Raw genomic sequence first — 23,875 nt, 5'->3', positions numbered from 1 at the left:
GGAGTTCCCAAGCTACTCAGAGACCTCTAGATGGCGCCAGAGAGCCAGAGCTGAATGGGAGAAACCGAGTATTGGAGTGTGTGAGACACTGCGTGTGACACCGTGTGTGATTTGGTGAGTGTGAGTGTGATAGGGAGCGTGTGGCACTGCGAGGGCGTGTGACACAGGCCGTGACACTGCGCGGCCTCGCGGGGCAGGGACCCGGTGACTGTATAATGTAAGTCACTGGCAAATACGTGTGGCCGCAGCACTACGCCGTGCAGAGGGCAGGTGATCAGGGGACCCTCGAATAGCCTAAGCTCAGGAGCAGCACTTCATCTTCACGCTTGTGTATCTTCCCCATCCTCACTCTAGAGCCCCCGGGTCCCATTAGCCTCCTCCTCCCACGGTCCCCTCCATAGCCCCACCCCCACGGCTTACTGCGGCCACCGAGGCTGACCGCTCTGCGGCTTCGGCCGGAGGGGGAGGGGTGGACTTTCCCCGAGCGCAGCGGGAAGGGAGGGCCACACAGGGTGATCGGGGATCTGGGCGGGAAGAGGGTGGATATGGAGGAGCAGGTGCCCAGGGAAGAAGGCGCTGTGGGAGACACTTCCCTTGCCTCGACTTCCCAGGGGGCAGACAGAGCTGGGGACAGGTGTTTGAGTAGGGTAAGGAGGGGAATCCAGGAGCGGTCCTAGATGGAGGCTTGGGTGGGATAAGTGTAAGGTGAGGCGCAGAGGAGGGGACGGCCTGTATACTGGGCCTCGGGCAGTGAAGAGATGGCAGAGGGAGGGGTCCAGGCTTTGGGGAGCGGTGCTCGGGGTCCCCTCCCAGCCGGACCGGAGCGGTCCCGAGCTCCACCTCCCGGCCGGAGGGGGGGCGGGGAGGCGGGCGGGCCGGGAGGGAGGGGGGAGGGAGGGGGCGGGCCGGGCTGTGCGCTCCGCTCTCTGCTGGCTCCGCCGCCGCCGCCGCCGCCGCCGCCGCCGCCGCCGCCGCCGCCGCCGCCTCACACACTCGGGGAGCGGGAGCGCGGCGCGGACGCAAAGCCGCCGGGCTGCTGCGCCCAGAGCCAGCCGGAGCCGGAGCCCGAACTGCAGCGCCAGCCCCAGCCGTGCGGAGCCGCAGCCCGGGCCGGGGCCGGCGGCGGCTCATGGACAGAGGGGCGGGCGGCCGGCGCTGCCCGGAGGCGGGTAAGGATCCGGCGGCGGTGGAGGCAGCAGCGGCTTGGGGCCCGAAGCGGTCATGGCCGGCGGGAGCTGAGGGAGGGGCGCTCGGCGGAGCGAGGCCGCGGGGGCCCAACCCGAGCTCGGCGCGAGGGGGCTGAGGTGGGGGCTGCTGGGAGCCCAGACTAGGGGATGCGGCTGAGGGATTCCGTCCTCCCAGGTCCGCGGCGAGAAGCCGAGGGAGGGGAGGGGGTGCTGAGCAGAACCCTAGTCCCCGCGTCCCGAACCTGGGCGCGCTCGGAGAGACGGGGATAAGGAGACTCCAGGAGCGCGCGGCGTGGAGGATGGGTTTGGGGAAGCGCGCGGCCCCCAGTTTGGTGGGGGTCTCCCGGAGGACGGAGCAAGCAAGGACCCTTGTCCACAACACATACATACACACTTGTTGGGCAACTAGCTCGGCTCACTCAGCCGCTTCCAGCTTCCCGCGGGCACCCAGAGGGCCAGACCGTGGACATATATACACACATACATACATCCGTGCATATGTGCACACAGACATACCTCCCGCACACCAGCGCCCACTGGGGCACCGTCGCCAGCTCAGAATCCGCTTCAGTGCCTGCACGATCAGCAGCACCGACACACAACCCGTGGCTTTACAGAGCAATAACACAACCGGGTGTGACACCCCGCGACGTGGACACACAAACACAATCTCGTGCCCTCATGTACGAGTGTCACAGCCACAGTTCACTACATGAACCCTCAAAACCTAGCCACCCCCCACATTCCTTTAAGGAACACACCCTAGCATATATCATCTCACCCATTTCTTGGCCAGAACATAGGTACACAGCACAGGTCTCCTTGCACCCCTCTACTGCACCCACACAAACACACAACCCAGTATCTCAGCACACGCTTGATGGCACACACTCTAACACAGGAATTGGCACCTACAGCAGCGCCTCACGGTCACAAACACAGAATCCACTGCTTCACCCATCTTAACACTGGGTGTCACACACACCTTAAACCAACAGTGTCACATTACATTACACCCTGCAGCGCATACACACAAACACACACACTCCGTTCCTCTCTCTCGGAGTCCAGATTCAGGCAGGAGAAGCCGCCGGGGTCGCTCGGCGAGCCCCAAGCGCCCCGCCACTTTAATCGCGACATTATTATTGTAAATATCGGCACAGCGGGAAGGCTGGGCCGGCCTGCCGGCTTCCCAGTCGGCGCCTCCCCAACCGCCACTCCCGGGCCGAACCGGCCGGTGTTCCGGGAACAAGCTGGACCTGGCTGGCAAGCCATCCCGCCTCCCCGGAGCTCTGGGGCCCCAGGTTCCTTTGTAGAGGGTGCTAGCCTGGGACGGTGATTGCGACCCTCTTCCAGCCATTTAGTTGAGTTTTCTGAGCCACCTGGGTCTCCAGCACACCTGGGTCCCGCACACCTGGGTTCGTCTCACACCTGGGCGCCCCCTCCGCCTGGTCCCCGCTGTAGGCCAGTGTGTGCGCGGGCAGGCCCTGGAGCCAGAACAGAGATCGCGGCAGGCATAGGAGCAGAATTTGTAGGCGAGGTGGTCTCGCACCCCTTCCCCCCCAGCTACCCTCTGTAAGTCAGAATTCTGGCCTCAGTTTCCCCAACAGTGGTCGGCTACTATTTCTTCTGCCAGGAAAGACTGGGGGCGGCACTGAGGCCTTGGAGGACTGAGCGTAGGGCAAAAAACTCCCTCTGCTCGCCACGAGAGGGTCGGTTTTATGAGAATGTCCCCGCCTAGCCGGGTTCGCGGCTTTGTGATTCCGGCGCCGGCTCCCTCCCCGCCCCCTCCCGGCGCCCGCTGCGCTGCTCGCGACGGCTCCGGCCTGCGGGGGACCCTAGGCCGAGGCCGGAGATGCCGGGGAGGAGGGATTCCCCGCGGTGGCCTGGGTGCGGGGGGCGCAAGGGCTCCCCCAACTAGCCGAGGCGCGTTCTCACCACGCCGCGCCCTAGCCTTGCCTTGGGTTCCTGGAGGCTGGGCGCTGCCGGGGTGGGGGTGGGGCCGCCAGAGCCCAAGAAACTGCCGCCGTCCCCCCTGCCACCCCCTAATCCCCGCAACACACACACACACTCGGCGTCCTCTGGGAGGAGTCGCTCCGCGCGCTGGGTGTGTGCTGGGAGCGCCCGCTGACCAAGGCGGTGCGGACTGGGGCTGCTTGGGTCGCTTCGTGCAGGAAGACGCCGGGAGGCTTCTAGCACCTGCTCTGGGTCAACCCTCGGGAGCTGCCAGGGAAGGGGCCGCCCAGAAAGTTTTTCTGACAAGCCGGAGGTCTAGCTGTGTTTGTAGGGGGTGGGGGGCGCGGGAGTAGGTAGGTGTTACTTTATTGACGTTAGGGTCTGGGGGAATTGGAACCTGTAATTACAACTAGACTAGGGCATGGGGTGGAATCGAGGGGAGAGGCAGACTGGCCCCCAGAGGTGGCCAGAGGCAGTGTGATAGGGAGGCAAGTCTGGATTCAGTTCTGGCCGCATTTAGTTTTTACCCCTTCTCCTACCCACCTCCAATTCCCAATTCCAAAAGGGACTTCAGCTGGAAGTGGGTGTCTTGCTGGTCTGCCATCTTCTTAGCAGAGGGGCTGCTGCTGCGGCTACTTCTGCAGGGGAGCTGGGCAAGCGATAGTAAGCTAATTGCTGAGAAGGGGGTTGAAGGGCCAGGAGGGGGCCGCGAGGGTGGGGGAGGAGCTAAGTGGGAATCAGGGTTCGGGGAGGGGTGTAGGGAAAGAAGAAGGTGAGGGCTGCCCCTGCCGTGAGCAAGGATAGTTGGTGCAGAGATTCTGTTCAACAATGTATTGAGCACCTTTTATCTGCCAGGGCCCATGGTGGGTGGTGAGGATGCAGTAGTAAGAGACATACCATCATTGCTTTCATAGGACTTACCAACCAGCGAGGGATTGGCTTGTTTATCCATCGAACCAAGGGGCACCCACTGTGTGCCCGATGCTGGAAATAAAATGGTCTATTCAGCAATTGGAAGACTTAGGAAAAAAAATGATTTGTCCTTTACATGTAATGTAAATAGACCTTAATGTAATAGACCTTATAGGCATGAGATCTCATTTAATTCTCCCAAATAATTTCAAGAGGCAGGTTTCATTATTTCCATTTCACAGTATGGAAACAGGTTCAGAAAAGTAAATTCACTTGGTTAATGTCACACAGCTAGGAAGTGGTGGAGCGAGGGTTCTAACCCCAACGATCTGACATGCAGGTGCCCAGAAGCCCTGCAGAGGCTAATAGAGGGTTGTGGGAGAGAGGGGAGAGGAGCTGAGGTCTGCACACTTGCTCTCTGTGGGAGGCTTCTGTTCAGCTCCACCCCACGCAACCCCATTTGCTTCCCCTCTCCCCGCGACAGTCCGTTTGTCCCTTGGTGTTTTGTGCCCGCGGCAGTGACCGTTGTGTAACAGTGCTGGGGTGAGGGTGGGGAGTCAGAGCTGACCTGGCTACTGGGACAGTGGTGGCTGCCTCTGTGTGTTTTTTCTCTGGCCACAGCACTCAGCAAAATGGACCTTGGTCCCCGGCGTGGGCTGGAAGTGAAGTTTCCGGGTGAACTCTCACCTCTGTTGTCATCCCTTCCCAGATGTTGACACAGACGGTATTTCCTTCAGCTTTTCTGGGACTCCGTCCCCTCCTTATCCCTTACTCCTACACCCCTGACGGCACTTCTGCTCCTCTATCTGAGGGACATGGGTCCCTGCGCCTGTTCCCCCTCAGGCTCTGGCTTCTCAGGGTCCTGGGTGCCCATGTCACTGGGGGGAGGTAGGGCACCGTTGCCCAGGAAGGCAGCCAGGGCCCGGGGAAGGGCAGATAAGGCGCTGCATGTATCAAAGGCTGCCATGTGGGACTAATGACTCCCAGTGCCCAACTGCTGGGGACAAAGTTCAGAGATGGTGGGAACAGGGGTGAGGGAAGGCCTCCTTATTGCTGCTCCTGCCCTTCCAGGCCACCCTTGCTCTCTCCCTGCATTTCTACGGGCCCCTGGGTGAACAGCAGCAGCCTAGGAAGCCTGGGCTAGTTCATTCCTTGACCCTTAGGCCCACTGTTTCTTATTCCCTCCTTACTGGGCAAGGTTGGCAGTCCAGGAATGGTGGGGAGGCGGGTGTGACATAACAGGAATCAGATTCTAGCGTCAGATATTTCTGTTTCTTTCCCCCAGACTCTGGGGGAAATGTGAAGAGGCATTCTTGTTTCTCAAGTCCTGGTTCTTCCACATACTACTTCTGTGACTTAAGACAGTTTATTCTTTCTCAGCCCCCATTTGATCATCTGTAGTATGGGAAGGAGTGTAATAATAAATACTACCCATTTGAGAGGGTTGGGAGGAAAGAGATCATGTGTGTAAAATGCTTAGTACTGATAAAATCTTAGTGTTTGCTGAGATGATGATGATGATGAGTGATTATGATGGCAAAGGTGATGATAAAAGTTTGCAGGGGCTGGGCGCGGTGGCTCACGCCTGTAATCCCAGCACTTTGGGAGGCTGACGCAGGAGGATCATGAGGTCAGGAGATCAAGACCATCCTGGCTAACACGGTGAAACCCCGTCTCTACTAAAAATACAAAAAAAAAAAAAAAAATTAGCTGGGCATGGTGGCGGGCGCCTGTAGTCCCAGCTACTCGGGAGGCTGAGGCAGGAGAATGGCGTGAACCCGGCAGGCGGAGCTTGCAGTGAGCCGGGATCGAGCCCCTGCACTCCAGCCTGGGCAACAGAGCAAGACTCCGTCTCAAGAAAAAAAAAAGTTTGCAGGACCGGGCTGGGCGCGGTGGCTCACGCCTGTAATCCTAGCACTTTGGGAGGCCGAGGCGGGCAGATCATGAGGTCAGGAGATCGAGACCATCCTGGCCAACACGGTGAAACCCCGTCTCTACTAAAATACAAAAAAAAAAAAAAAATTTAGCCTGGCGTGGTGGCACGTGCCTGTAGCCCCAGCTACTTGGGAGGCTGAGGCAGGGGAATTGCTTGAACCCGAAAGGCAGAGGTTGCAGTGAGGCCAGATCGCACCACTGCACTCCAGCCTGGCAACGGAGTGAGACTCTGTCTCAAAAAAAAGAGTTTGCAGGACCTCAGGCTTTTTCTCAACTCCCTGGAATTATCTCAAAGTTGTACCCAGATGGTCCGACCATTGCATCACAATTGCTTGGGGGTTTCTCTAGGTCCCACCTCCTGAATAAAGATTCCTAAGGGTGGGGCCAGATAATCCTCATTTTGAAGAAACTCTCCAGATGCTTGAAAGGCCTAAGCCCTCTTCAACTCCTTTCCCCACTGTGAGCAACTCTCCCCCAACCCTGTTTTCCCCACATTCCTCCTACTTTCTGGGACCTTTCCCCAGCCCCGCCATCCCATACCTTCCTTGAGCTGGATATTATCCTGTGGTTCTCCTTCTCTTTCCAATTCAGAGGTTAGATACCACAGTCCTTAATTGGTTCTTTTGCTGATTGAAGGCAAGGCAACTCCTCAGGGTGAGAAAGAGCGTGTGGGGAGCGGAGGTAGTCTCACAAGCATGTGTGCCTGTTCTGCCTAGGAGGTTTGAAAGGTTATAGGGCCTCAGGTTGTGACTGTGAGATGGAGGAAGCCTGAGGCAGGGGCTTAATTCGTAGCTCTTGGAGTGGCCACACATCATTCGCCCTGACTGCCAGATCATGGCCCCCTGAATTAGTGGCTAAAATTTGTGAACAGTCATTTTTCCTGGAAAAATCTGCACCATGGTTTTATAAAATTCTTGAAGGAGGATGTGACCACAGAAGATTAACTGTCTTAAATATCCTCGATCTGGAGAGAACAGAGGCAAACAGTGACTGCCTTATTTATTCTCTTGGTCAGGTTTAGGGTAATTCCCGTGGGCTTCCCACATAACGCCTCACCTGCCAAGACTTTTGTAGAGAATTGGGGTGCACAGTGATACCACATTGTATATGCAGAGGAGGATGGCAGCAGGATACAGTCCCATAAGAAAATGAGGTTCTCTGGTGATGGTCCTTTGGCGATGTGTTTGGGTTGGGGTTGAAGTAGTCAGATGAGCCTTGTGCCAGGTCCATGCAGGTGGAGGGGGGGTTGGGGGGGTGGATCCAAATGGAGTACAGATAAATTCCTGCTTCCTTTAAAGAGATTAACATTCACACCAATCTGATAACGCCGCACACACTTTAGGGAGGGGCCTGTGCTTGGGGAAGGCCATACAGAGGAGGGGATGTGTTTGATTTATCTAAGGACTCTGCATTCAGTGAACATTTGCTGAGAGTCTACTATGTGCCCTAAACAGAGAAGACTTACATTTTACCCCAGGAAGTTCTTAGTGGCGTAGGGGAATCGGGTAAGTGAGCAAGTAAAAGAGCAGTGGTCACACAGCAAGTACCAGGAAAGGCTAAGCCCAGAGAGCAAAATAACAACAGTCATTCAAGAGCTGCCGAGTGCCCACTGTGTGCCAGGTCCAGGGCTAAGCCCTGAGGAGGTAGGAGCAAACAAAGTAGAAACTCTCCTGCTTTCTGCTCACCATCTTGGAGCAAAGACAGACAACACATTTTCCAAACAGGTACACAACTACAATTGTGCTAAATGCTTTGAAGGAGTCCTTTGTTGAGTACCCACATTTAGCCCACAGTATCTCAAACACCCCAGGAAATAGGTAGTATTATCCCCATTTTACAGATAAGGAAACTGAGGCACTAAATCTTTGCTTCATGTCATGCAGCCAGGAAGTGAGCAGCTGGGTTTGCCTCAGACTGTCTGATGCCACAACCCTCGCTCTTCTCCACCCTGCTGCCTTACATTCGCCAAATGGTATACAGAAGCAACCAAACAAAATGGACAAATAGTCATTGAGTTAGAAGCACTGTCATGGCAGATTGGACCAGTCTTGTTTACTTCTGCATCCCAGTGCCCAGGACAGAGCCTGGCATATTGTAAATGCCCGATAAACATTTGTTGAATGCATGACTGAGTCCCTAGTCCCTACAGTGTACCCAGATGTGCAAAGGTGCATTGTTAGGGGGCAGGGGATGAGTGAGTGTACAGAGTATTGTCCCTTCCTTCGTAGTGCTTTGTGTTTGCCTGGAAAGGCAGAGAACTCAGGAATAGGTGCACAATACTGAAGCTGAACAACACAGGCGGGCGGTGTCCCAGTCAGCCCCATGATTCATTGCCTTGGGATTGGAGCAGACAATAAGTGGCTGTGAGTTGGAGGAAGGAGAGGTCACCGTGGGCAGGAGAGGACTGTGAAGGTTTCCTGGAGGGCCAGAGCCTGCCCTCAGTGGGATTGATGTGGGGTGGGTGTTCCAGGTGTGGGGAAGGTATTCCAGGTAAAAGTGAGGAAGTGGGGAAAGGAGACTGAACCAGAAGCCTCCAAAGAAACTGCTGATCCAAAGATTTTGGATTTGAATAAAGGAGGGACTGGCCATAATTTTGTTGGAGAGGAGGGGGCATTCAAGACAGAGACAGTAGCTGGGTCTAGCTGGGCTCTGCAAATGCACGACCTCAAAGCCAGGGGAGATGGGCAGAAGAAGGGGGTTATTGTTGTGATGGGGTGCAGCTTGTGGTTGACTAGGGCAGAGGTTGGGAGAAGCAAGTGTGAAGTAGGGGCTGGATGTATGGAGATGGATGTCAAATAAGAGCCAGATGTTCATCCAGAGACCAGAGGGTGTGGGGTGGGGGAGTGGCCAGGGAAAGGCTGCTGGTGTCATTATCATCGGCAGCTCTGTCCCAGTTAGACCTGCTGGGCTCCCTGTTGCTAAGGACAGGCCAGGGCAGCTCCCAATGCCAATTCCAGGGCTAGTCAGCCCTGACCACAGTTCTGACCCCAATCTTGACCTGTGTTCCCTTGTACGCACCTGCCTATGGCAGCAGGAGGGAGAGGAGAGGAGCCCTAGCAACTGTGCATGTTCCTGTGTGCATGCTCTGGGGCATGCGTGCACACTCTGTGGCCTGTGTGCACGTTCTGGGGCATATGTGTTGGGGGAAAGTCGGGGAAGGCTAACACCTACTCCTCAACCCTAACCATTTTCACAAGCCTTGCCCAATTCAAGCTGGCCTTTTATGGGGGTGGAGAATACTGGGCACCGTGGGTGATTGTCAGAAAAAGAGGATTTGAGATGTCATACCTCATGCATATGCACTGACTTGGCATCTCAGAATAAAGAGAAATGAGACATCATCCCCTCTCCCTCCAGCCAACCTTAATGGAGCCCAGTGTGACAAGTCAAGGTCCCAGGGTCTGGGGCGTGTAAGGATGTACTTGTGTCTCTTTCCTATGCATGTGGGGAGGGGTGCTCCAGTTGGGGATGCTCAAAGTCTCATCCTTCCACTGGCTCTCTCTCCCTATCTCAGTATCAAGGTAATTACCATCGGTGACTAAGGCAGGATGCTCGTGAGAAGGAGGTGTTGGGTGAAGCACAGAGCAGAGAGCAGGGAGGAAAAGAAGGAAAGAGGGCGGGCAGCCAGGCTTGGGCCCAGGGAGCGTCAGGTGGGCGAGGGTGTCCCATGGGCAGGAGCTGCTCTAGGCATGCCAGGCCTCTTACTGGCTCCTCCAGCTGGGGCAGACACTGCTGCTACACCCAGCTGTGGATGAGATTCAGGGATCTGAGTTTCTGGAATCGGGGTTCTGTGCTGGGACTGACTGCTCTTGTGGAGAATTGTGTGTCAGTGGGAGAGGGTGAGTATGGGGCCAGCTCTGGGCAGCTCAGGGCCAGGCTTTTCTTCCCAGCTCATGGCCTCTGTTTTGCCTCTTCCCCTTGCAGCCCTCCTGATTCTGGGGCCTGCCAGGATGGGGCCCCTGAGGCACAGCCCAGGCCCTGGGGGGCAACGGCTACTGCTGCCCTCCATGCTGCTAGCACTGCTGCTCCTGCTGGCTCCATCCCCAGGCCACGCCACTCGGGTAGTGTACAAGGTGCCGGAGGAACAGCCACCCAACACCCTCATTGGGAGCCTCGCAGCCGACTATGGTTTTCCAGATGTGGGGCACCTGTACAAGCTAGAGGTGGGTGCCCCGTACCTTCGCGTGGATGGCAAGACAGGTGACATTTTCACCACCGAGACCTCCATCGACCGTGAGGGGCTCCGTGAATGCCAGAACCAGCTCCCTGGTGATCCCTGCATCCTGGAGTTTGAGGTATCTATCACAGACCTTGTGCAGAATGGCAGCCCCCGGCTGCTAGAGGGCCAGATAGAAGTACAAGACATCAATGACAACACACCCAACTTCGCCTCACCAGTCATCACTCTGGCCATCCCTGAGAACACCAACATCGGCTCACTCTTCCCCATCCCGCTGGCTTCAGACCGTGATGCTGGTCCCAACGGTGTGGCATCCTATGAGCTGCAGGCTGGGCCTGAGGCCCAGGAGCTATTTGGGCTGCAGGTGGCAGAGGACCAGGAGGAGAAGCAACCACAGCTCATTGTGATGGGCAACCTGGACCGTGAGCGCTGGGACTCCTACGACCTCACCATCAAGGTGCAGGATGGCGGCAGCCCCCCACGCGCCAGCAGTGCCCTGCTGCGTGTCACCGTGCTTGACACCAATGACAACGCCCCCAAGTTTGAGCGGCCCTCCTATGAGGCCGAACTATCTGAGAATAGCCCCATAGGCCACTCGGTCATCCAGGTGAGAGGCCCCCTCCGTATAACTGTCAGGGTGACCCACCACTAGAAATGGGAGCCCACCCAACCAGGTGAGAGTTCCCTTCACTTAGGGGAAAAACTGCCAGAATACTGTAGTGAGACCCCTTCTCCCCAAACTCAGCCAGGGGAGTCTTTCCCACCCCACCCCAGCAGGTGATATTACTTTCCTCTATCAGGCTACTTAGGTGACAGTGAAATAGCATATGAACAGTTTCCTGTGACCCCTAAGGCAGACTCAAGCTGGGGAAACCTCTGAGAAGTAAAACTCCCGCCCTAGTCAAGTAGATCCTTCTCTGCTAGCCAGGTGAGCTGAGTTGGAACAAAGGAATCACCGTTTATCCAGGTAGAATCTCTCCTGAGATGAGAGTATCTTCCCAACCAGGGACAGTTTCCCTTTAGCCAGATGAGGTTTTCCTGAAGCTGGAGGATATAGCCTCATTTTGCCTCTTCCTGACAAAGTCAGATGAGATCATTTTAGCCAGGTGGGACCCTCAGAGTTCTGAAAAAACATACTAGGGTGTCTGTATACCTGCCTCCTCCCCTAGGCATGGGGTGCCCATAGATGTGGGGTGCTTGGTACAGTGGGGTTCAGTGGGGGGTCAATTTCCTCTGTTGAAGTTCTCAGCACCCCTCTCCATGGGAACTGCCCCAGGCGCTAGGCAGCTTGGTGGGGCTGGGGCCTGGGAGGGAGCAAAGAAAGCGTCTCTGCAGACAGGTGGGTGTATCTCCCGCTGTCATCTCAGCTCTGGCCTCCTGCCAGCCCCAGCTCCTTTCCCCTTCCCCATGGGCTGAAGATGCCTCTCTCTTTGATGTGAGGGAGCTGAGGAGGCTCAGCCTGCCCTGGACACCGTTACCCATCCTGGAAAACCCTTAGTCCTGGGTCCTCAAGCCAAAGTGGGAGATGGGTGGGAGTTTCAGCCTTTCTTTTTTTTTTTAGAGCCTGGTGGACTGGGACCTGGAAAAGAGACTGAGAAAGAAAAGGGAGACAGACAGTCGGGGATAGCAAATAATAATAGCCTAGGTGCCAGGCACCGTTCTAAACACATGATGTGTATTATATCATTTAATCCTTACAGTACAAGGTAAGCATTATCCCCATCTTGCAGATGAGAAACCGAGCCCAAACAGATTAGAAAACTCACCTGATATCCTACAGCTAATGAGTTCAGAGTCCACCTTTGCCGCAGCCAAGAGTCTGGCTTCAGAGCCTAGGTGTGTAAGAGCTTTACCACCTCCCAGTGAGGTGAAGCGGGAGAGTAGGGCAGAGAGTAAGCAGAGAGGTCAGCAGGGCTGAAAAGAGAGGATGGAAGAAAACAGGCTGTGGGAAAGGGGAAGAATCAGAACTGAGCAAGGATAGAAAGGAGACAGAAGCCAAGAGTCACAGAGACAAAGAGAGGTAAGATAAGAGACAGATAAGAAGCTGGAAGACCAGTCTAGAGCCAAGGGAGACTGGGGATCCTCATCATAAAGTTGGTGACAGGTAGACTGGGGTGAGGGGAGGAGAAACTGTTAGGGTTTGGCACTCAGAGATGTGAGCAGAGACCAGGGTACCTGGGGAACCATTGCCCAGGAGTCTTCACTGTAGGAAAAGCCCAGGCGGGGATAGCTGGAGTTCCCATTCCCAAGGAGGAGAGGACTGGCAGTGGCTTGAGGGCTCACTAGGTGCAGTGCCCACTACTGCATTAGCACTGATTTTTCAGAGGCAGGCGGGTAGGAGGGTAGATGGTTGGACAGACAAAAAGAAATACATGCTATTTAGGGAGCACTTTCCCTGTGCCGGGCAATGTCAGGCATTTTTACCTGTATTATCCCATTTGATGCTCACCACAGTTCTGTGAAATAGGTTACATTATTATCCCCATTTCACACATTCATAGACTGAGGCTTAGGGAGGTTAAATAATTGGCTCAAGGTCACATAGTTACTTGGGAAGTGGTATAACTGGGATTTGAACCCAGGACTCTTCTGTTTTGTTACCCCAGAGACTCTGCCAAGTTATGCTTATTCTCCCCTCACTCCCCCCAGCAGTCACATTCTGTCTGGCTGTGACCTAACTCCAGCCCTCATGTTTCTCCCTGCCCAGTAGTACCCCATGGCCATTCCCACCTGGGTCCTCTTCCCCATTACCAACCATGTTTGTATAGAGTTGAGTCGAGTGGGCGTTGGAGTTGGCGTGGGAGGGTGTGCCCACTGACTGCAGAGGGACAGACAGTTCATTGTTTGATGCTGGGAGCCCAGCCCACTGCCAGCAGGCTCTGTGGCCTGCATCAACCCCTCCCTCCTGGCTGCAGGCTCAGGCCAGATTCCTCGCATTGGTGCCTCGCCAGCCAGTGCCAGTCGGGAGGAGAAGTTGCTGCTGAAACAGGTTTCCCCGGTTTGACAGAGCGGTGGCTGGGGCCCGGCCTGGAGGGCTTCTCTGACCCACAACCCCACCTGACTTCTTTCAAAAGAAATCCCCCAACCTGGGGCCTTCAGATGGGCATGTGAGTCTTTACTCATGTGTGCAAACACACATATGCACAAACACATATACCTTCTCACACAAAAATCACACATAATCACATTCTGACACAATCATACACATACAAACACATATACCTTCTCACACAAAAATATCACATTTAATCACACATTTTGACACAATCATACACATACATATGTGCATGTAGTGCACATTCACACGGGCACACACACCGCTTCTACTACTCGCACCTCTCCATCTCTTCAGGAGGGTTCAGGCAGGGTTCATTGGTGAAATGGCTTCCCTAGTTCTATTGGATCCTCATCCTCTCCTGGTATTTTTGTGGACCCATACAGCAATGACAAGTGAGGTTTAATTCTGTCCTGTCCCATCTCCAATAGTTGCCTGTAGCACTGTTGAGGATTTGCAGGCTGCATCTGGGCTCTTCAGGAAAATAGGTTAGTAATGCCTGCCAGAGTGTCCGAATTGGGAAAAGGCAGTACACACATGGCTTCCGGAAAGGGAGCGATGTTGGATTGGCTGTGTCTGCCATGCTTGTTGGAAAGGACATTGGCAGCATGTGTGCCCCTTTATTTGCTATCCCTGATCTAAACCATCTCTGTTCTCCTTGTTTTTCTCTCCTGCCCCATAGGTGAAGGCCAATGACTCAGACCAAGGTGCCAATGCAGAAATCGAATACACATTCCACCAGGCGCCCGAAGTTGTGAGGCGTCTTCTTCGACTGGACAGGAACACTGGACTTATCACTGTTCAGGGCCCAGTGGACCGTGAGGACCTAAGTACCCTGCGCTTCTCAGTGCTTGCTAAGGACCGAGGCACCAACCCCAAGAGTGCCCGTGCCCAGGTGGTTGTGACCGTGAAGGACATGAATGACAATGCCCCCACCATTGAGATCCGGGGCATAGGGCTAGTGACTCATCAAGATGGGATGGCTAACATCTCAGAGGATGTGGCAGAGGAGACAGCTGTGGCCCTGGTGCAGGTGTCTGATCGAGATGAGGGAGAGAATGCAGCTGTCACCTGTGTGGTGGCAGGTGATGTGCCCTTCCAGCTGCGCCAGGCCAGTGAGACAGGCAGTGACAGCAAGAAGAAGTATTTCCTGCAGACTACCACCCCGCTAGACTACGAGAAGGTCAAAGACTACACCATTGAGATTGTGGCTGTGGACTCTGGCAACCCCCCACTCTCCAGCACCAACTCCCTCAAGGTGCAGGTGGTGGACGTCAATGACAACGCACCTGTCTTCACTCAGAGTGTCACTGAGGTCGCCTTCCCGGAAAACAACAAGCCTGGTGAAGTGATTGCTGAGATCACTGCCAGTGATGCTGACTCTGGCTCTAATGCTGAGCTGGTTTACTCTCTGGAGCCTGAGCCGGCTGCTAAGGGCCTCTTCACCATCTCACCTGAGACTGGAGAGATCCAGGTGAAGACATCCCTGGATCGGGAACAGCGGGAGAGCTATGAGTTGAAGGTGGTGGCAGCTGACCGGGGCAGTCCTAGCCTCCAGGGCACAGCCACTGTCCTTGTCAATGTGCTGGACTGCAATGACAATGACCCCAAATTTATGCTGAGTGGCTACAACTTCTCAGTGATGGAGAACATGCCAGCACTGAGTCCAGTGGGCATGGTGACTGTCATTGATGGAGACAAGGGGGAGAATGCCCAGGTGCAGCTCTCAGTGGAGCAGGACAACGGTGACTTTGTTATCCAGAATGGCACAGGCACCATCCTATCCAGCCTGAGCTTTGATCGAGAGCAACAAAGCACCTACACCTTCCAGCTGAAGGCAGTGGATGGTGGCGTCCCACCTCGCTCAGCTTACGTTGGTGTCACCATCAATGTGCTGGACGAGAATGACAACGCACCCTATATCACTGCCCCTTCTAACACCTCTCACAGGCTGCTGACCCCCCAGACACGTCTTGGTGAGACGGTCAGCCAGGTGGCAGCCGAGGACTTTGACTCTGGTGTCAATGCTGAGCTGATCTACAGCATTGCAGGTGGCAACCCTTATGGACTCTTCCAGATTGGGTCACATTCAGGTGCCATCACCCTGGAGAAGGAGATTGAGCGGCGCCACCATGGGCTACACCGCCTGGTGGTGAAGGTCAGTGACCGCGGCAAGCCCCCACGCTATGGCACAGCCTTGGTCCATCTTTATGTCAATGAGACTCTGGCCAACCGCACGCTGCTGGAGACCCTCCTGGGCCACAGCCTGGACACGCCGCTGGATATTGACATTGCTGGGGATCCAGAATATGAGCGCTCCAAGCAGCGTGGCAACATTCTCTTTGGTGTGGTGGCTGGTGTGGTGGCCGTGGCCTTGCTCATCGCCCTGGCGGTTCTTGTGCGCTACTGCCGACAGCGGGAGGCCAAAAGTGGCTACCAGGCTGGTAAGAAGGAGACCAAGGACCTGTATGCCCCCAAGCCCAGTGGCAAGGCCTCCAAGGGAAACAAAAGCAAAGGCAAGAAGAGCAAGTCCCCAAAGCCCGTGAAGCCAGTGGAGGACGAGGATGAGGCCGGGCTGCAGAAGTCCCTCAAGTTCAACCTGATGAGCGATGCCCCTGGGGACAGTCCCCGCATCCATCTGCCCCTCAACTACCCACCAGGCAGCCCTGACCTGGGCCGCCACTATCGCTCTAACTCCCCACTGCCTTCCATCCAGCTGCAGCCCCAGTCACCCTCAGCCTCCAAGAAGCACCAGGTGGTACAGGACCTGCCACCTGCAAACACATTCGTGGGCACCGGGGACACCACGTCCACGGGCTCTGAGCAGTACTCCGACTACAGCTACCGCACCAACCCCCCCAAATACCCCAGCAAGCAGGTAGGCCAGCCCTTTCAGCTCAGCACACCCCAGCCCCTACCCCACCCCTACCACGGAGCCATCTGGACCGAGGTGTGGGAGTGATGGAGCAGGTTTACTGTGCCTGCCCGTGTGGGGGGCCAGCCTGAGCCAGCAGTGGGAGGTGGGGCCTTAGTAATAACACCGCTGCCTCATCCAGGCACAGGGATTAGGCTGAGTGAAGATTAAGGGAGGGTGTGCTCTGTGGTCTCCTCCCTGCCCTCTCCCCACTGGGGAGAGACCTGTGATTTGCCAAGTCCCTGGACCCTGGACCAGCTACTGGGCCTTATGGGTTGGGGGTGGTAGGCAGGTGAGCGTAAGTGGGGAGGGAAATGGGTAAGAAGTCTACTCCAAACCTAGGTTCTCTATGTCAGACCAGACCTAGGTGCTTCTCTAGGAGGGAAACAGGGAGACCTGGGGTCCTGTGGATAACTGAGTGGGGAGTCTGCCAGGGGAGGGGACCTCCCCATTGTGCCTTCTGTGTGTATTGTGCATTAACCTCTTCCTCACTACTAGGCTTCTGGGGCTGGGTCCCACATGCCCTTGACCCTGACAATAAAGTTCTCTATTTTTGGAGTTTTGGTTTCTTATTTTCTGGAACTGAGAGAAGCAGCGAGAGAGACTGGAAGCAGCCCTTTGTCCTCAGGTCCTACCTCAATTTCCCCTTCCCTTCTCTTTGCCTCTTGCCACATCCTAGACCTGCCCATTGTACCACACAGTATCTTAGCCTACCATCTTGCCATCCACCCCCATGTCCCTATCCACGTCTGGGAAAGTGGCGTTCTGACCAGCCTTCAAATGGAGGTGTCTGGCAATGTGTCCCCTTGCCCCATGTCTATAGGGCTTTCTTCCTAAGAATGACCCAGAAAGGGCAGGTGGAGCTATACCCAAGTCCTGCCCCATCTGAGGCTTGATTTTTCCAATCTGCTCAAACAGTTGCCTCTGACAGACCTCAGACTGGAGCACCTGGTAGGGAGTAGCATTCAGCCTTCCTTCCTGCCTTAGGTGAAGGCAGAGAACCTCTTGATTACACCAGCCACCTTCCCCCAGGGCAAGTCCTTCCCTCAAGTCCCTTCCTCAGCCTCTTCATCCCAACAACACGCAACACCCAGCAATTCGCTGGCCCTCCCCTGTGTCTCCCCACCATGATCACCAGCCTGGGCTGCAGGGAGCGGGGCCCTGGGGGAGACATGGCGAATTCCTAAGTTCTTTGCATTGACCTGCCCTGCACCCCCACTCTTAGGGGGTTCCCTGCTCATGAGCAGAGGCTTCCTAGTTCTGCCTTCCGCCTGTGATGCTACCTCCCTCCCCACTTTCCACTCCTTGCTCTGGCCACCCTGGGTTGCTTGCTTGTACTCTCTCTCTCTCCATCTCTCACTTCTTGCTCTCCTGGGTCTGCCCTGTCTCTGGTTGTGCCTGAGTTGGAGGAAGGCTAAATCGTGGCTGAGGGGCCTCAGGCCCTGGGGGAGTCTCTGAGGCCAGAGGCAACCTATCTCCATGGTGACTAAAGAGGCTTGAGACACTCCCAAGAGGACCAAGGCTCCAGCTCTCTCCTCTGATTCCATCCACAAATTCCCCCAATGCCCTGGGGGGCCCCCAAAGTAAAAACTCCTGGGGTCCTTGGAGGAGTGGGGCCTGGGGAAGTGAGATCTAACCATATCGTGACCTCCAGCAATTCCTGACCTCCCATTCTTTCTCTTCCTTTTCTGTCCTTTCTGGCATTCCTTCCGTCTTTCTCCTATTCCTTTAGCGTCTTCATCTCTTTTTCTTTCCCATGATCTGAGGGATTGTCTCTTACTCAGCTCTAATCCAACCTAACCCATCCATGGAGCCACACTGAATGTCTTCTCCCAACATTCAGATACAACCAAACCACACCACCTGTTGTCATCATCAACACACATAGGCCAAGTTTCCACTGAGTACTCAGCATGGTACTAGACCCTGATGAAAAAATGGCCATACTTGTACAAGACAGACAAGTGAACGATGAGGCAATTGAGTGTCTTAAGAGTCGAATGAGAAGTGCCCTACGAAAGCTTTTCCCAACTTATTCCATGAAACTACTTCTACTGCTACTGCTCACTTCCTTTTTTTTTTTTTTTTTTTTTTGAGATGGAGTTTTGCTCTTGTTGCCCAGGCTGGAGTGCAATGGCACAATCTCAGCTCACTGCAACCTCTGCCTCCCAGGTTCAAGCAATTCTCCTGCCTCAGCCTCCTGAGTAGCTGGGATTACAGGCATGTGCCACCACACCCAGCTAATTTTATATTTTTAGTAGAGACAGGGTTTCTCCATGTTGGTCAGGCTGGTCTTGAGCTCCTGACCTCAGGCGATCTGCCTGCCGTGGCCTCCCAAAGTGCTGGGATTACAGGCATGAGCCACCGTGCCCGGCACTCACTTCCATTTTTTGAGTCCTTACTAGGTGTGAGGTACCATGCTAAGCACTTTGCGCGAATTAGTTCAATCAGTGCTCATAACTCTTTATGATATGGGTCATTTTAATATTAATTTTGCAGAAGTGAAAACTAAATAGTGATGCAGCCAATTCAAACACAAAGCAGGCGGGTCTCCTATTACCTATTATGCTATAAAAAAGGCGTTCTGTGGTGAAGTTAGTTTTGGTAGTAAGAAATTCATGATCACATTAGCCTATTAAAGGCTCTGCAGAGTCCTCCAAAAAAGGGGGAACCTGTTAGACTTTGTTTAACCTTTTTTTTTTTTTGAGACAGGGTCTTGCTCTGTCACCCAGGCTGGAGTGCAGGGGCGCAATCTTGGCTCATTGCAACCTCTGCCACCTGGGCTCAGGCGATCCTCCTGTGTAGCTGGGACTACAGTCGTGCACCACCACACCTGGCTAATTTTTGTAATTTCTGTAGAGACAGGGTTTTGCCATGTTGCCCAGGCTGGTCTCAACTCCTGGGCTCAAGCGATCTGCCCACCTCAGCCTCCCAAAGTGCTGGGATGACAGGTGTGAGCTGCCGTGCCCGGCCCCAATTTTGTTTACCTCTTGAGTTTTCTGAATTTATTTCACCATATTGCCCCTCCCTTCCTTTGACGAGCACAGTATGGGAAAACTTGTACAAGACATGGAAATGGGCTTCTGGAAGGAGAAAGTCAGCTTGTCAATGATGAGCAGGATTAGGGCAGGAGGGTCCCCTGCCTCCTCACAGGGTCACCGTGTGAGCAAACTCCTGCGGCAGAAGTGAACCAAGTTGGAGGCAGGGAAAGGGCAGAAAAAGGAATATTCTGGCAAGAAGAGGGGCATAAGAGAAAGCTGAAAGATGAGACTGGAAGAACTGTAGGTTGTAGAGGACATAGGTGCCTTACCAAAAGTTCTTCAGAAGGAACTAGTCCCTGAAAGCTCATGAGTGTTTTAGATGAACTGAGTTTTAGAAAGTGCACTGGAATATATGGTGGGCTTAAAAGGGCATAGAGATGAAGGTACAGGACTGAACCTCTAAGAGTTGGACTATGATGGTGGCAATGGGGGTGATGGATGGGTGGATTTGGCAAAGGTTAGGGAGAAAGGACCCACAGGATTCAAGGGATAATTGGATATGAGGTAGGGATAGGGAATGAGGGGAGAGCTACCAGGATTCTCAGGTAGACATCAGCCTTCTGAGTCTGGGTGATAGGATAGTGATGAGATCATTGCCCATACAGAAGCTAATTGAAGAAGCATTTGGTTTCAGACATGTTGAATCTTAAGGGCCAGTAGGCAGAGCCAGCTGGAAATAATCAGCAAGTGTCTAGAGCTTCAGGACTCAAAGAGTTTGAGAGAGATTTTTTGATCTGGGCTTTTATAATTTGATAGTCATAAAATTAGAGGGAACATTAAGTGTTGGGTATAACCCAACCCTCCATTTTATGGAAAAGAATCATGGGAAAAGAGACCAAGCGACTTGCTTAGTAGGCAGGACCAAAGCCTTCAATTACCAGATATGGGTTCTGCAGGGAGGTGGGACTGCTGGCCAGTATCTTGAAAGAAAACTGGAAAGAGAAGCACCAACAACCATGTTGCCCTGTGCCTCCCAGACCCCTCTACACCTGGACCCTAATCACCTCTACACCAGGTGGACTACACTCCTTTATAGCCTCCCGGCCCCAAACATCCATGTTAGTTTTGGGGACCTTATCAGTCATCACCCAGACCCTTCAGTGTTTTAGATCAATACAAGGATTCCAAGAACGGTCGCTTATTCCTGAAGATGAGGTGGGAGCCATCTTCAGGAATGGGGATAGTGGGGAGGCAGTTCTGGGCTACCTTCACAGCAGTTCCAAAACTCCTGTCCTGACAGCCTCTTCCACCCTAGCTGCCTTGAATGGGGCTATTAGGAGGGTAAGTCTACAAAGCCAGGGCCACCTCCCCTGGCCATCTTCATAACCTCCTATCCAGAGTTATAGAGTAAGACAAAGCACTGCCAAAGTCTTGGAGGATGGGAAGGAGCTTAGAGACTCATCCGCAGGGCCCTGGGCTTAGCTGTTTTCACCCCTGGCCTCCAGGGGCCCTGAGTCTGCGCCCTCCACAACTCCTAATTTCTGGTTGGCAGGAAAATCTGTGGCAGTCCCAAGTGGGTATTTGGGTGGCTGGCTGGTTGTGCCAAGTGCCAAGTTGAGGTTGCCAGGTTCCAGGGCTGATCGTTAACCTGTGGCAGGCATATAGGGCTGCTGGCTGGGAGCAGCCTGTCACGGTTCCACTCCCCCGACCCCCAGTCCCCAGTCCAAGCCTCCAAGTCTGGCTCCTCATGCCAGCAGCCCTCCCAGAAGCTCCTTCCTATTTCCTGGAAGGAGTCTCCCTTTGAGACCAGCTTTCCTAATCCCTAATGGGTGCCATGCCCTCTCCCCATGTCCAGGCTCCTGGCAGAGCCCTACCCTCTCCAGTGAATATTCTATTTCCTGATCGGGAGGACTGGGGAGTTTCCATTGTTCTGCTTTGTCCCCTTCCCCCAGGTGCCCTGGTTTGTTATCAGGCTCCTCCCTTTTTTTCCACTCCCAGGCCTCTCTGGAGGGGAGTGAAGTGGGGATGGGGGGCTGAGTGGGAGGGGCGACAGCAGGGAGTCTTCAGACTGCTGCAACATCACAAACCAGGGATGAGGAACACAGGATAAGAAAAGAAAGGTTGTCCCCTCATTTGGAAGGAGGCAGTGGCAACAGCAGTGAGACAGGTGAGGAGCTGGAGTTTGGAGGGTGCTGTTTGGAAATGAGGGAACTAACTGTTGTGGTATTGGTGAGCTGTTTGGGAGTTAGGAGTTTGCTTCTTTTAGGAAGCTGTTCTAGAAACTGCAGGCTATGCTGGTGTTTAGAGGCTGAGCTGGAATTAGGGGAGTCGGGTGGTATTATGTTACTCTGGTATTGGGCTCTACACTGTATTACAGGTCATTCTGGGATTAAAGGGAGGCTGTGCCAATATTGGGAAGCTGGGTTAGAACTAGGAGGGTTGTGCTATAACAAGCGGTTGCACTGGATGAGGGTTATTGGGGTAGCATAGGGGCTATAATAACACTGGGGCCTGCGCTGTATTGGGACTTCCAGTATGTGGACTTGGCTGTACTAGGAGCGGTCCTAGAACTCAGGAGCTGTCTTTCACTGGGGCCTGTGCTTTCGGGAGGAATGTGCTGTGCTGGGGCCTGGGTCTCTTCTTGGTTGCTGTTGAAGCCTGAGTAGGATGGTGCTTGGCTTGTACTAGGGCCTGGTATGGTGGTGGGCCCTGTGGGTAAGCTGGCTGGTCAGTAGTGACAATCTGTCTCCCTGCAGTTACCTCACCGCCGCGTCACCTTCTCGGCCACCAGCCAGGCCCAGGAGCTGCAGGACCCATCCCAGCACAGTTACTATGACAGTGGCCTGGAGGAGTCTGAGACGCCGTCCAGCAAGTCATCCTCAGGGCCTCGACTCGGTCCCCTGGCCCTGCCTGAGGATCACTATGAGCGCACCACCCCTGATGGCAGCATAGGAGAGATGGAGCACCCCGAGAATGGTGAGGCGCAGCACCATGGTCAGGGCACCCCAGGAATGAGTGGAAGCCTGGGAATGGTGACAAGGCCTTAAACAAATCATCTATGTATTGAGTTATTATGTGCTCAGTCATCATCACTGTGCTGAGGGCTTTCAGGTATACACGCATTTAATCCCCAGAACCACTCTGTGATTTGAGAACTTTATGGCACCCACTTTACAGTGGAGGAAACTGAGGTTTAGAGAGGTCAAGTCACTTGCCCAAAGTCATACATCTAGAACGTGACAGACCTGGGAGGGATTCAAACCCAGGTTTCTCTGACTCCAAAGCTGTTGCATTCGGCACCATGTTTACACGGCCACCTGGGAACAGGGACCCTGAGTGTGGTGGCCAGAAAGCTCACGTAATGGTGAGGAAACCTTGAGAAGGTGGGTGGTGGTCCTCTAAGGTTGGGAAGGCCTTGAGAATAGAGATTGGGCCCTGGATGCTACAGGGGGCTCAGAGAATGGAGTGACGATATGCTGGGGTGAGGAGTGGGAGAAGGTTTGGCACCTCTTTGAGGAAGAGCGCGGCAGGAGGTCTGGTGAAGAGAAAGGCCTGTCTGGGAGGGATTTGGAGGGTGATGGCAAAAAGGAGGTGTGAGCCAGAGCAGAGGTTGGCGTGGGAATGGATGGTGAGGTGTGCCGTCAGTAAGTGTGTGTGCAGTGCGTGTGCATGTGTGAAGGTGTCCATGGCAGCCTGTGGAGGGGGAGAGTGAACGAGCTAACCCCTGAGATGGAAAGACTCTCTAAGTTGGAGATGTCCTCGGGTCTCACCCAATCCCTCAACTCAAAGCCTCCTCGCTCCACAAAAGATGGGAGGTTTCACTCCCCTGCCTCAGGCACAGGGCCCTTGTCTAACCTCCCAGGCCCTAGGTCTCAAGAGTGTCCTCCACCCCCACCCCGCCCCTCCATGCGCGATCTCATGCCCGTCTCGTCCTTTTTGTGCCCGCGCAGAGCCGGCTGGCCGGAGCAGGCCCTGAGGCAGAGTGCCAGGTATGTGGGAACTGCTCTGGGGTCTGGGGTCTGTGGGACTCTGCCCAGCACCCAGCCTCACCCACCCAGTGCCCATGCTCTGCTCTGAGCCATGTTGCGTCCCCCAACTCTGCTCTGAGCTGTAGAGCCTTGGCACTTTGAGGGTTAACAACAGAGCTGTCCCCTCCTCACCTGGCACTGGCAGGAGGCCAAGCCAGAGTGGGTGGTGCCAGGGGAGCCCCTGTCCCAGGCAGTGTTGCTTAGCCATGTCCCTTGGGGGTTGGGGGGTCACTGCCTGGTGCTGTCCCTGAGCAAGGGCAGGACAGGGACAGCTGTGACAGGAAGTACTCATGGCCCAGCCGTTCCCATGGAGACCCCCGCTGCCCAGCAACTACACCGGCTACTGCTGATGTCAGGCAGCCAACTTCTGTTCCCGTGGGTGTTCTGGGCAGGGAGCCGGGGCAAGGCCAGGGGTGGTGGCTGGTTTAGGGGCCAGAGTGAGGTGGGGAGGGGCTGCATGAGCGTGCTTGTGGATGTGAGTGTGTGCCTCTATGTGAATACCCCACATAGAAGCTCGTCCCTTCCCCCTGGCTTTAAAGCAAGGTCTTGCAGGAGGAGGGTGGGTTCAGGACCACCGGGAGCATGTGAAGCTTGAGGGGGTTCTGAAGGAAGCAATGTGCCCAATTTCATCTGAGGATAGAGGTGCCCACTGTAGTAGATTTGTGTATCCATGCCTATCTGTGTGTGTGAGAGGGAGAGAGAGAGAGAGTTGATTGTGTCAATCAAT

General features: G+C 54.8%; 1 protein-coding gene across 5 annotated transcripts in view; it reads left to right on the top strand.

Moving 5' to 3' along the window:
- The first annotated feature begins 521 nt into the window (after positions 1 to 521).
- PCDH1 (protocadherin 1) overlaps positions 522 to 23,875 on the top strand; it is a 28,442-nt gene continuing 5,088 nt past the window's right edge. The window contains exons 1-5 of one of the 5 annotated variants that reach the window (XM_008954523.6): positions 9,483 to 9,829; positions 9,915 to 10,777; positions 13,908 to 16,103; positions 21,877 to 22,096; positions 23,071 to 23,109. In XM_008954523.6, the coding sequence (XP_008952771.3) occupies positions 9,658 to 9,829; positions 9,915 to 10,777; positions 13,908 to 16,103; positions 21,877 to 22,096; positions 23,071 to 23,096 (3,477 nt within the window). In that variant the 5' untranslated portion in view covers positions 9,483 to 9,657 and the 3' untranslated portion in view covers positions 23,097 to 23,109. Of the gene's footprint in view, positions 648 to 967; positions 1,170 to 9,477; positions 9,830 to 9,914; positions 10,778 to 13,907; positions 16,698 to 21,876; positions 22,097 to 23,070; positions 23,110 to 23,875 lie in introns of those variants that run through there. The other 4 variants (XM_008954522.7, XM_034960674.3, XM_003829113.5 and 1 more) reach the window with 4 other exon arrangements.

Source organism: Pan paniscus, chromosome 4, assembly GCF_029289425.2.
Source record: "Pan paniscus chromosome 4, NHGRI_mPanPan1-v2.0_pri, whole genome shotgun sequence".
Taxonomy (NCBI): domain Eukaryota; kingdom Metazoa; phylum Chordata; class Mammalia; order Primates; family Hominidae; genus Pan; species Pan paniscus.
Note: the sequence above shows the minus strand (reverse complement) of the source record. Positions and strands in the feature narration are given on the sequence as shown.